The following is a 12,681-nucleotide window of genomic DNA, read 5'->3' as shown; positions in this document are numbered from 1 at the left end:
GGTTAAATATTTGAGTTGGGGATTAGACTTTCAAAATTATTGTTGAAAAATTAGAGCAAGTCAAGATATTATATTATTATAATATTTAATTATCACAATCATCAATTTCCAAAACTCTGGTGAGCGTAGTTTTAAAAAAATTATGATCAAATATATGAATTTCATGAAAAACAGATCTAAAAATCGAAGGACAAAATAAAAAATGTGACAACAAAAAAATTAGTGCATGATCAAATTTAATTAATAAATTTTAAGAGTCATAATTGGTATCATGAAAATTGGTACCATGAAAACTTCAATTGTAGTAGGGGCTTCACAAATTTCTCCATTGATTATATCTGACAAGAATTTAAATATCTCGACACTTTTTAAGAAATGAATATTATGAGGTATGGATATTGATAAAACAATAGTAGTAGCAGCAAATAAGCATTAAAACTAAATTAATTTTTTAAAATTTGTATATGCCGGCAGGAGATATACGCCATATATATTGATTTATGATAATATTTCATTCATGGAAATGACTAAAGTTTGATGACACGCAGTTAATGGTCAAATTACAAGGCTATAGCAATCACAAATCGCGCGAAAAAAGAAAGAGATTCAAGCTTCTGACGCGAGAAACGTAGCAATAAACACTTGATCATCACATAGGAAGGCTCCATACTAGCGAAGCTAGAGCGACTCCCTATCTTTGACTTTGCCATTCCTTTCTTGCCACATCCACTCTTCATTGATATGTTAATTATTATAAGGCTCGCATTTCTCTTATTTTTGATTCATCAGTAGGAGTCATGCCTTCTCTTTCCCTTGTCTTTCTTATGCTTACTATGGTCGTCTGAATCGCGAGAATGTTGCTTATGGCGCCCCTCGCGTTGCTCCCGGTTCCTCTCCTTGCCATGTTTATCCCGGTTCTCCTCACGCTTTCTTTTCTTTTCGCTACTTTGATAATCTGACACTTCATTATTCCTTGAAGATAAAGTCGGCTGAGAGACGACCATTTCAACCCCTTCAGACTTCAGATTAGATGGCAAATCAGACTCCGCTGCAGGGCGATGCCCTCTGCAAAAGTATCATCATCCAGAAATTGTTAGCAATAACATTTCAGAACTTTCTATGGACCTTTTCGAGTAAGAATTAGTTTTCTACTCTAAAAAGAGAGGTATGGGATAAAATTCCATTCCTTGAACCTCCCACACACCAAAACAGATGCATTTTTTCTGAGCAATGGACGAAGCAAGAGTGGCATTTGATATTAATTTTCACATGATCAAAGAATCAGGGATCTATCTGGTAACATAATTCAAGTCTGCAACTTTCAATTCATACCTAGAAAAACCAAGTCCCTGAACTTGAGCTGCTTCAGCATGGCCAGCTCCCAAGTCTTCTGCTGTTGAGCTTCGTTTAACCAGTTCTGAAAATTCATGTTTATCTAGTCGATTCCCTAGAATTTTTGTTGCACGCTTAGGAGCTAAACCGAGAGCCTCTCTCATGGCCTGCTCCTCTTCCTCCTTGATTCTTCTTATCTCTTCTTTCAAAGCATCCGAATTCGAACTTTCTGATTTTTTATCACGAGCATACCAATGGAGGTCTTTTCCTGCAGAAGTATTGGGAATCACAAATATTCCAGAAAACTAGTGAGATCAGACTTGAAAAGGATGCCACACATCATTAATAAAAGTGACAAAGAAATAAAAAATCAAGTAATACGGAGCCCCCTAATGAATGTTCAGTCTCAAAGCAGTTGCTCGGAGACAACAGAAACTTTAGATGCCAGTTATGATCCTCGTACGCTTTACGGTCTGTAGTTAGAAGCTTTTGATGAACTAACAGAGCCTGCAGACCAGCCAATATGTTCTCTTACAGTACACTACCCCACCCCCAACAAAATAAATCATTCTAGATTGAACCAAGGAGATCAGAAAGGGGAGGAAGAGCAGGGGAAAAAAGACTGGATGCAGGATTAACATGAATCTCGGATATTCCAGACCTCCTAACACTAAGTAATTCAATTCATCACACTCCAAATATCCAATTCTTCCCAAAAATAGAGAGAGTACCTTTCTGCCATCTTCCAACAGGTGCCTTGAGGCTGTGACCTAAATAATTTTCTCGGTGTTTATCAACTTTCACATCGTCCCAGTTGAATTCTGCATACAAAATTTTGTGGATATTTAAGTAGTTCACAATAGATAGCTTTACTTTTCCAAAATGGGAAATACATGTTCCGAAACAGAGACAAGGTAGAAAGTAAAAGGAAGCAGCACAAAGTCTAAAAAAAGATCAATGAGATCAATTATCCAACATCTCATACAATATCAGGATTAATATAGTGCATACAGTTGACGACCAATGTCCTTGAAGAAAATTCTAGAAACTCGAATCTAACTGGGATGGGACTATTGCTACGATATTCAAGAAAATTTGGTCTTTGAATATACACATATAATCAATTTGTAGAACCTACAAGAGACGGTAAAAAACATATATGGTAAGTTCACAGCCTTTTCTCCACACCCCACTTTCTGCCACCATGCAGCCCTCATTTTAAAAATAGTAATCACAGTACCAATTGAAAAAACTCAAAAAGACGCTTCAGAAACAGATGTAATAGTTAACTGATTGCCTATGGGTAAAGAAGAACTGTTATAGCACCAAATTTTCACACTAAAAACACCGACAACAGTTACAAATTTTCTAACAGTTCATTATCAACATATAGGTAGGTTCTTATTTCTGACAATCTTTACATCATAGAATCCATTTTCATTGTTTACACTTTCGATTCCTCATAAACCTTATCAGAAACTGACAGAAGAACTTCATGAAACACTCGGTTCATTTTTTTAATAGAAACAGTAACAGAATGCCTCGATATATTTCAATCTGGCTTCTTTTTATTCATGAATAAAGCTACACACTTACGGCATTATGGTTCAAAGAAGAAAATTGGAATAGATATAGGAACACCTGGCCTCCTATTGAAAAGTTGAACAAAGAGAGAGGGATACTGAAGAAAGAGAATCCATGTAGCAGTTACATCACCTCAATTTCATCCATCACCACTATAAACAGTTCTCAAAGCAAAAAATCCAACTCTAATACAGGCTGTGCTACCATAATAAATCTCACATCCAAGATTGTGATCCCAGTTTTGCAAGTTGGGGTTGTTATCATTCCTTTCCCCTTGAAAATATATACCCTGCTCATTACATGTGAAATATATACCGTCTTTATTGCTGCTATTTGTTCCAAAAGTTATGCCCACTAAGACTTCACCCATTCCTTCCTCCCCTCTCTCCCCGTTTTTTTAATCGTTTTGGTTCTTTTTCAAAGCACAATCTCCAGGTAACCACACTCATTTCAGTTCTTTTTTTGACAGTCAAGCTTTTTCTCCATCAAGTCACCAACAATCCCTTTATTGCTGCTATTTGTTCCCAAAGTTATGCCCACTAAGACTTCACCCATTCCTTCCTCCCCTCTCTCCCCGTATTTTTAATCGTTTGGGTTCTTTTTCAAAGCACAATCTCCAGATAACCACACTCATTTCAGTTCTTTTTTTGACAGTCAAGCTTTGTCTCCATCAAGTCACCAACAATCCCTTCTATTCGGCAATTCTTCGAGAGCCATCTAAAGTAAGCTATAACAGGCTGAATTGAGGAATAACCCAGAGGAACAATCAAGGCCATAAAGAGTCTGAAGTGGGTTAAACATTGTCTTTCATGTCTAGATGCTTCACTTTTCTCGTCCTTTGTCTTTCTCTTCTCTTTTTAGCTTTGTTTCTTCCACTAGGTTGTACTGATAGGTAAGCTAAATTACTATAAGAAATCCCACATTCAAACTCTGTATACCCGTTCTGCTAAATAAGACCCCTGACACTCAAAGCAACGTATTGCTAAAAAAAATAGCAATCACATCACCCCACAAAGTATTAAGCTACCAACATACTTAGCAAACAACAGCAATAGCAAGTTATTCTAAACAATAAATTCATGATGAACAATAGATAAGCTGAAGAAACAAAAAATTCACAACAAGGGCATCTGGATTTTTCAATCAATTATCAAAATTGCAGCTAAAATTTCAGTTGCGACGAATTTCAGAAAAGGAATCAGAAGCCCTAGAAATCATGGAGAAACGAAAAAGAATAAAGGGCTTACGATCACGGCCACCGCGAACTCCACCTCTTGACGGATGATACATAATCTTGATTACTCGGTGAATTAACAAACTGTTGAGTATCTTGGCTTTGTTTGTCCAATCTTTATAAGGGGCAGATCGAGCGACGATGCCCAGCACTTACGCGGTCAGATACTGAACGGAGCACCACCTATTTCTTTTCGGGTCTAAAAGCCCGACTTGTCGGTCTAATCAGGGTAGTTATAATATCGTGTAATACGTACCCAGCAACGTATATAATCAAAAATTATAGTATTAAAAATATTTATATCGATATCATGATAAAAAAATTTCCGATATATATAATTAGAATGTCTATTATATCAAAATATTGTGGTATATCGAGATTTCGATATGATATCGAATACACAGTTTTATACAGAAAAAAGATCTTACATTTTTTTAAAACTTAAAATTTTATCATATAAAAATATTACATAATTTTTAATTTATATATCATTTCGATATATAACGAAAATTTTCAAATTTCATATCATTATTGTATTGATTATTTCAGTATCGATATCATATCGTACCGAAATAGACCGAAAATTTCGATATTTTCGATACAATAACTTTGCTATATCGAAAATTCAATATTTTTTTGAATCCAACTTCTAATGCAAATATCGAGTGCACGCATGTGTTGTGCAATTTTTGGTTTTTAGAAAATATTTTTTATATTATTTATTTTATCATTATTAACTTATTCCGTCTTCTTATTAATATTTGTATTAGTTTAGTTGAAGTAGGAATTCTAAATACGTAAATTTAGTTTGGCGTTCGATTGACGCACCAAAACGATGCCATACATAATAATGATTGTAGCTATCAGATTTTCTTTTCTTGTGTAAAAATATCAAATAGTCTAGTGGTATTTGGATGGATGGATGGATGGATGGATGGATTGGATATGAATCAAGAGATTTGATTTTGATGAATAGTTGAGGGATGAATTTCAATTTCAAATAATACTCATATTGGGTGTTGATACTCACTGAAAATTTAGAATCCGATTCCAGCAGGTTAGTCACAACACAGGTTTCGAATTGGCTCTAAGCCTGAAATCACGAAGAAGACAGTTAGAAGGAGGCGTATGAGAACAGCTAAGGATACTGCTGGAAAACAATATAGTGAATGAATAAATTAGGCACTCAAACATGGTATTTATATGAGAATATTTGGGCTGTGATGGGCTTTCCACCTTGGCTGGGGATAGGCCAAGACCCAAGGTTCCCAAATCTGGTTTGGCCTATCCTTAGTGGGCACATCCATGAGATATCACGTGTATTTATAATCCACCAAAATTATTTTTAAAATTGTATAATTTGATATGATGTGAATTTTAAATATGATTGAATTTTGTCAATCCGTGTATGCTAAAGAATTTGAAACCGATCCAAGCACATATATTGATCTTTTCCATTAACTGTCAAAAAAATATAATTATTTGAAGACATGTTTCATCTTTATTTTTTCATTCGTGTTTGCTCCAAAATCTCGATAAAGTATGAGCAGATATCACGTGAGACGGTCGATTCGATCCACGTATGAAGCGAAAAATATTATTTTTATTATAAAAAGTAATATTTTTGATGAGTCAGATCGAGTAAGAGATTTGTCTTACAAATTATTCCGTGAAACGGTATCATAGGAGTTTTTTTAATAAAATATTCATTTACATCAATGGGATGAGTTTTTGTTTTTTTTTTGGGCCCAAAAAATGTTTGATGTATGGGGATTTGAGTGCCTTATATGTACACAAATTAATAAATACGTAGGTTCGATATTCATAAAACATAAATTTATGGATTATATTGGCGTCAAATAATCGAATTTTATCATTAAAAGATTCACATCTATGTTTTTACCTAAAAATAAAAATAAAAATGTCATAATTTACCATTATATCAAATATTGCACTTGGGTGAAAGAATTTAATTTGGAAAATTTGAAGAATGGATTTAAAATACACCAAAAATATCATTAAATTTAGGGGTGTTTAGAAATGAAACCAACCCGAACCAAATTATTAAACTAAACCAATATGCATGATTTGGATCGGTTTTCAGTCAATCATAGTTTTGATTTGTTTTGAAATGAAGCAAAACGAAAAATTTGTTTGATTCATGATTTGGATAAAAATAAATCATATCAAACCGATCGATTACATTGATATAAAATTTGGTATGATTTTTTTGTATATAGATATATATGGTTTGATTTTATTTCGTATTTTATTATTAATAAGCTTTGTGTCAATCCAATTATACGAGAAATTTATTTATATAAGATTTTAACGCAAGTAAATATGACACCAACTATAAAAGTTTAAGTTTTTTTTATAAGTTTCGAAATTCTGTAACGTGCATATACAAAATCTGCACCAAATCTTCGCCAAATATTCGCAGCTAATCATAGGATACGGACCCCGTGTAGAGATCCGGAGTGGGGTCCGTGTAGACACGGCCTTCGTCAATAACATAGGACACGGACCCTGTGTACAGGTCCGTGCTTGGGTCCATGTAGGCTCTAGATTTCTCACGCTCGAGTGTAAGGGACACGGACCCCGTGTACAGGTCCGTGCTCGATCTTAATTTGTGAGTTGATAATTACACTCTATTTTTGTTATTTACACTTCATTTATGAATAAATTTTAATGATATGATAAAAATCATATTATCATATCAATTATATTTTAGATATATTACAAAATATTGAATAGATACGGACAAATTTAGTTGTCATACATTACAAAATTCTATATCATATACGAATCTCTACTTATAAATAAAGGTCTCTTAACCCTAATCAAGGTACGCTTGCAGAGTCATCTCACTCGTTTTCTTTGATACACAATTATGCTTTTGGACGGTTCGATTCGATTCCATTGAAGAAATTGGTTCGTGATAATTGATTCATTGTTTTTTTATTGGGTTTGATTTTTTTTATCGTCATCAAATTTGACACATATTATACACATGAAGTGAAGTATAAATAACACAAAATGTATTGTAAATATAAATCCTCTCTTAATTTATGATATTTCAATTATAATCATTATATTTTATTATCAAATAAAATGTTCATTCAAATTTAAAAATTAATTTTTCAAACCAGACCAAACCGAAATTTATGGTTTGATTTGGTATAAAAATAAAGCCAATAAAATATTATTTGATTCGAATTTCTATGTATAATCCAATAAAATCATAATTAAATATCCTTTATTACATCTTCATAAATTAAAAGACGAATGAATTTGAAATTCTTACCTAGTTAATTCATTCACGATAATGGAGTTAAATAATCAAATTTATCATTTAAATATTTACATTTATGTAGTTAATTCGTGAAAGGAAACAAGTTTTTCTCCCAAAAAAATTTAAAATTAAAAAAGAAATGTAATAATCAGTAGGTGGCAAAAACCCCGAGTGCCGCCCCGAGTTTTCGAAAAACCGCTGCAGGTACCGATTCAATCAACCCGTTTCCCGAATCCGACCCGTTTCATCTCTCGCTCTATATTTTGCCTATATATAATTCAGGCTAGTTAGGGTTAAGCTCGAGCTAAATTAGTCAGTGGGGTGTGTTGATGGCGATGAGATCTGTGATAACACGCAGCGGAGTTCGTGGTTTAATGGAAGGTAGCAAGGGAACATGGGCTCTGGGGCCGCGTTATTACTCTGATGGCAAAGGTAGAATTCTCAGCGAGGAAGAACGCGCTCAGGAAACCGTCTACATTCAGGTAATTTCTGTTTTGTTATGTTTTCTTTTCTTTTCAGTGTTTGTGTCAGAATTTTGGAACAAAATTTCTTTCTCTTGGGTTTTATGTGAAGAAAATGGAGAGGGAGAGAGCGGAAAAGTTGAAGAAGAAGGCCGAGCTTGAAAAAGCTGAGAAGGAGAAAGCTGGCAAGGTAAATTTCACTGTAAAGATTTATAGGTTTATATACGGAGGATGCCATGTTCTGATCCTTTTCATTGTTTTCGTCCTGTTTTTTGTGGATAAGGATGATTGTATGGGTGATCGAAATTTTGTATATATTTTTGAAAATGGTATGTTTCATTTTTAAAAGCACAGCTAATTCGCGCACAATGCATCGAGTTCCCAGATCGACTATTCCTTCTTTACGGCCTAGCTGTAGATTGATTTGTAGCTTTAATGTGATATTGCCATGTGAATTGAGGAGCATTTGTGTCTATCACTATGATTTGAGATCATTTAGATTTTGGAAATCTCATTTAAGATCGAATTTTCTCTAGGATTTGTTACATGAGTCACGACAATGATTTTCGTTTTAGTGCATCCTGTATTGTAAATCTCACAAATCGTGGAATGGAAGCTAGTTTTGGGTTTTTGTTAGTTTCTCATCTTGACGCCTTAAACATGGCATGTAAATCCTTGTATTATTTTCATTTCTGGCAATGATGCCCCTTAGATTTGTTCTAGATTATCTTCAATGACCATTAAAACTAATCATAACTTTTTTAATGTGGTATTTATGCCGTTATTTTATTGTTATATTTGAAAAATATATGTGGACTCTCTATTTTCAGATCCAGTACCATCCTCATTCATGTGATTACTAGTTGAGTCTTTGAGATCAAGCCTCAAGGATGATGACATGATGTGCTCATTTTGGAACGTCTTTGAGTCGTGGTTTGGATATAGTTTAAGTTGTAATTGTGAATCATAAATTTGTAAATTCTGGGCTGTGATTATGAATCTCAAATATCATAAAATTATGAATCGTAGTAATACTAATATGGGAAATAGGATAAGATGTTGTCAGGATAGACAAGTGAATGATGTTTTAAACCCATGATCACCTCTTGATGTTTAGGTTTTGTGACTTTAAAACATCATTACCTTGTGACTGGCGTTTCGGACCATATATATGCATGTGGAGAGACTATGAACTAATTCACGATCTCTTGTCCAAACACAGTACTTTTATGGAGAATATAAAAGAGATAATGTCATCATAGGTTGTATAGAAATCAAATCCAATATGTCTTTATTGAGCTTTGTGAAAAATAATTACTCTATTAATCACATCACAGTATAAAATATAATCATAAATGAAATATGCACATCATTAATCAAATATTAAAACCAATCATAAATATGTAACAATCATGTCATGAATTGACAATAAAATGTGTTTGTTAGTTATTTTGGTTGAAACTTGTACAAAGTTGGCAAGTTCAAAGCTTAGTTCCCATAGCATTAGGATTTGAGGATTGTGGTGCGATTAAAATAAGCTTGTATAAACGATAAATTTAAGAACATTTTACCCAGGTGCCAGATGTAGATTCAGATTTATTGACCATATGGCATTGAAAGATAGATGTTTGTTTAATCTGCATTATGGACACCAGTCAGCCCAAATTACTGTTTTGCTTCATCTGACATGAACCTGATGAGTGTTGATTACCTAAGTCGCTTCCTTCTTGACTTATTTCTAATTTCCATGTTATCATGCTGTTTATTTTTAAAAAGCCAACTTAGTTAGTTTACTTCTCTTTTACCAGAAGGCTGAAGAACAGACTCAAAAAAGCTGAAGTGGGTCCCCTACTCTGTAAAGACTTGTGATCTTCTGGTTTCTAGCCTACGGAGAAAATAAATGTAACCTGTGCAGGCGTTATGTTTACACGTTGGTTCTTGTACATAGTGATTGGCAGTGCTTTTCTTGGGGTGGTTGTTATGTTTGTTTTCCAAGTTGAAGCGAATCGGAACTGTAAAAGTTTTCTATAACCTGTTTTGCATGGTCTCTCTTTGTTTTGCTCACTTTGCCAGCCTAGCAATCAGTCCCCAGTTATCCGTGACAGGAAAAGGTACCAAAACACATTTACAGTCGAGGGCTTCATCCAGGGAAAAAAACCAGCAAGAGGGTATTGAAAATTTTAGGTTTAATTTTTCTAGAAATCTATGTTTTGCTTCTCCTTGACACAAGACAAGCTCAAATTTAAGTATTTTTTAAAAAAAATTCAGATTTGAGATTTATATATCAAAATTGGGTTATGGAAGTTGTGGTCTAGAATTCAGTGTTAGGATTAATGAAGAGATATATTTGGTAAAAGAAAGATTCAATTGTAGGAAAGTAATGGTAACGGATGAAATGTGTATTTATGACCTCCTTCTATTATACACGTATCTAATGGTTGGCGTAGACCCGTTATACATAGAAGCTATCGAGTGGGCAAGACTTTTCTGACCGACACTTGTGTGCCGCATGGATGAAGTTGGGTGCTATATAACCCATAATTTCTCCCATTAAAAGTTAAAACACGGAATTTTGCATTATTTGAGATAGTGGTGAGAGTATCCATTTTGAATGCATTATTTGAGATAGTGGTGAGAGTATCCATTTTCTCAAAATGGTATCTTTTTTTTTTTTTTATGCATTATTTGAGATAGTGGTGAGAATATACATTTCTCAAAATGGTATCTTTTTTTTTTTNACAAATAATAAATAATAATAAATTTTTTACCGAAGATGTCCGGGTGGTGATAAGTGAGCCAATCATGTTACCTTACTAGTGTAGTGGGACAAAAATTTTGTGGGTTCTCATAACTTAAGTAATTTTTATTTAAAAGATTTAAGTATATTAAAATTTGAATAAATTTTTTCATATAATTTCTTAGATGATTATTTTTTAAATTTTAATTTAATAACAAAGTAAAAGGGAATATTCGAATAGGCTGGATTAGTGATAAAGCAAAGCAATCGCCTTCATCAAACACACACACGCAGTTAATGTTCATGCTAGAGGAAGATTTATGGACACCAAACTTCCATTGTTCGTTCGCAGATGAATTAAGAGCACAAGTGTCGACTTCTTCTTTTCTAATTTTACAGAATTCCTTTTTTTTTAAAAAAAATGCCAATTATAGACATTTGAAGTCTGATTGTCGGCCTCTATTTGTAATATCATTATTATAATTTACTTAGGGGGCGTTTGGTTTGGGGGATAAGGGGGGATTATTTTTTTTATCCTACTTAGTCAGCTGTTTGGTACGCATGATTATTTAACCTAGTCCATCCCTCCTATGAATGATTATGTTATATTAGGTAGGTTAAAATAATACCTCTTCACCCCTAGGATTATTTATCCAACTCTTAATACCTCCTATTTTTCCAATTTTACCCTTCTCTTATATTCAAACTCACCACCACTTCCCGCCACGACCGCCGACGGACTGTCGGCCACCGGCCGACCGCCGACGGACCGCCGACCGCCGACCGACCGCCGGGCGGCGGTCGCCCACTTCCGGAGCCAGCCGACATTTCCGGCCGGTCGTTTCCGGCCGGCCGCTGCCGCCACTGTCGCTTCGACCCCGCCGCGAAGGGGAAGGGTAATTTTGTCTTTTCATCAAAAAATNTTCACCCTCTAGGATTATTTATCCAACTCTTAATACCTCCTATTTTTCCAATTTTACCCTTCTCTTATATTCAAACTCACCACCACTTCCCGCCACGACCGCCGACGGACTGTCGGCCACCGGCCGACCGCCGACCGCTGACCGACCGCCGGGCGGCGGTCGCCCACTTCCGGCGCCAGCCGACATTTCCGGTCGGTCGTTTCCGGCCGCCGCCCCCCGCCGGCTGTTTCCGGCCGGCCGCTGCCGCCACTGTCGCCGTCGCCCCCGCCGCGAAGGGGAAGGGTAATTTTGTCTTTTCATCAAAAAATTCAAAATTATCCTACACTTAAAAATCTTACCAAACATAATATTATTTTACATCATATATTACAATCCTACTACAATCAATTTCTTTATCATTTACATACTAATCATTAGTTTATCCTATCCTTCCAACCAATCGTAGCCTTATACTATTATATTATCTTTGAAAGATACGATGTATTATATATGAACAAAGCACTAATTGATAAAAGTTTAATTTAAATTTCAGGTCAATTGTCAAGAAGTTATAATGGAATAAACTGGAAGTAAACATCACCTTGATAACTTACTATTTTGTCTCGGTCAATGAGCCCAAGCCAATGCATTTTCTATAAATATAAATGAGTGATTTTACATTGGTTAGAATCCGCAGTGGGTGATAAAATCTTTAATTTTTCATATCAAACTTGTGCGGGTTAATTTTGTTTAAAAATTCATATTAATTAAATACAAGTTCAAAAATTACCAAACTCGTTTTGTCCTGCTTGACTATTTTTGTGCAGAAGTCGTTGGCAACTGATAAAATCAAAAAATGAGAGCAACCAGAAATTTTACAGTGAACTCGTCTTGTCCTGCTTGACTATTTTTGTGTAGGAAATATTTTGATCTTCAAAACTGAATTCATCCTGATTTTGAAAATCCTGAATGGTGATTTGGGTTTCCTTGGCCATCCAAAATCGTGTTTTCGACAACTTTTTGGGATGATCCGTCGGCTTATATATATACTAAAATACATTTTAAACAATTTTTACGTTCAAACATTTACTTGAAAACGTTTAGAACATGGTCAAATCGAAGCTTGAAAATTTAGC

At 34.6% G+C, this 12,681-nt stretch overlaps 2 protein-coding genes across 3 annotated transcripts; one reads left to right on the top strand and one right to left on the bottom strand.

Moving 5' to 3' along the window:
- Nucleotides 1-491: 491 nt before the first annotated feature.
- LOC140990742 (uncharacterized) lies at nt 492-4,365 on the bottom strand. The gene is made up of 4 exons (XM_073460584.1): nt 4,164-4,365; nt 2,064-2,153; nt 1,333-1,600; nt 492-1,065 (listed from the first exon to the last, which is right to left on the bottom strand). The coding sequence occupies exons 1-4, from the start codon at nt 4,204-4,206 to the stop codon at nt 786-788; spliced, it is 681 nt and encodes a 226-aa protein (XP_073316685.1). The 5' UTR covers nt 4,207-4,365; the 3' UTR covers nt 492-785.
- Nucleotides 4,366-7,676: 3,311 nt separating this feature from the next.
- On the top strand, nt 7,677-9,953 carry LOC140989251 (uncharacterized). 2 transcript variants are annotated; one of them, XM_073458419.1, is made up of 3 exons: nt 7,677-7,927; nt 8,019-8,096; nt 9,718-9,953. In XM_073458419.1, exons 1-3 carry the CDS (start codon nt 7,775-7,777, stop codon nt 9,742-9,744), a joined length of 258 nt encoding a protein of 85 aa, XP_073314520.1. In that variant the 5' UTR covers nt 7,677-7,774; the 3' UTR covers nt 9,745-9,953. The 2 variants fall into 2 exon arrangements, with proteins under 2 accessions (XP_073314520.1, XP_073314519.1); XM_073458418.1 differs by having other exon boundaries at nt 9,715-9,953.
- Nucleotides 9,954-12,681: the final 2,728 nt, after the last annotated feature.

The sequence above is a fragment of the Primulina huaijiensis genome, chromosome 12 (assembly GCF_012295235.1).
Source record: "Primulina huaijiensis isolate GDHJ02 chromosome 12, ASM1229523v2, whole genome shotgun sequence".
In the NCBI taxonomy this organism is placed as follows: Eukaryota; Viridiplantae; Streptophyta; class Magnoliopsida; order Lamiales; family Gesneriaceae; genus Primulina; species Primulina huaijiensis.
Note: the sequence above shows the minus strand (reverse complement) of the source record. Positions and strands in the feature narration are given on the sequence as shown.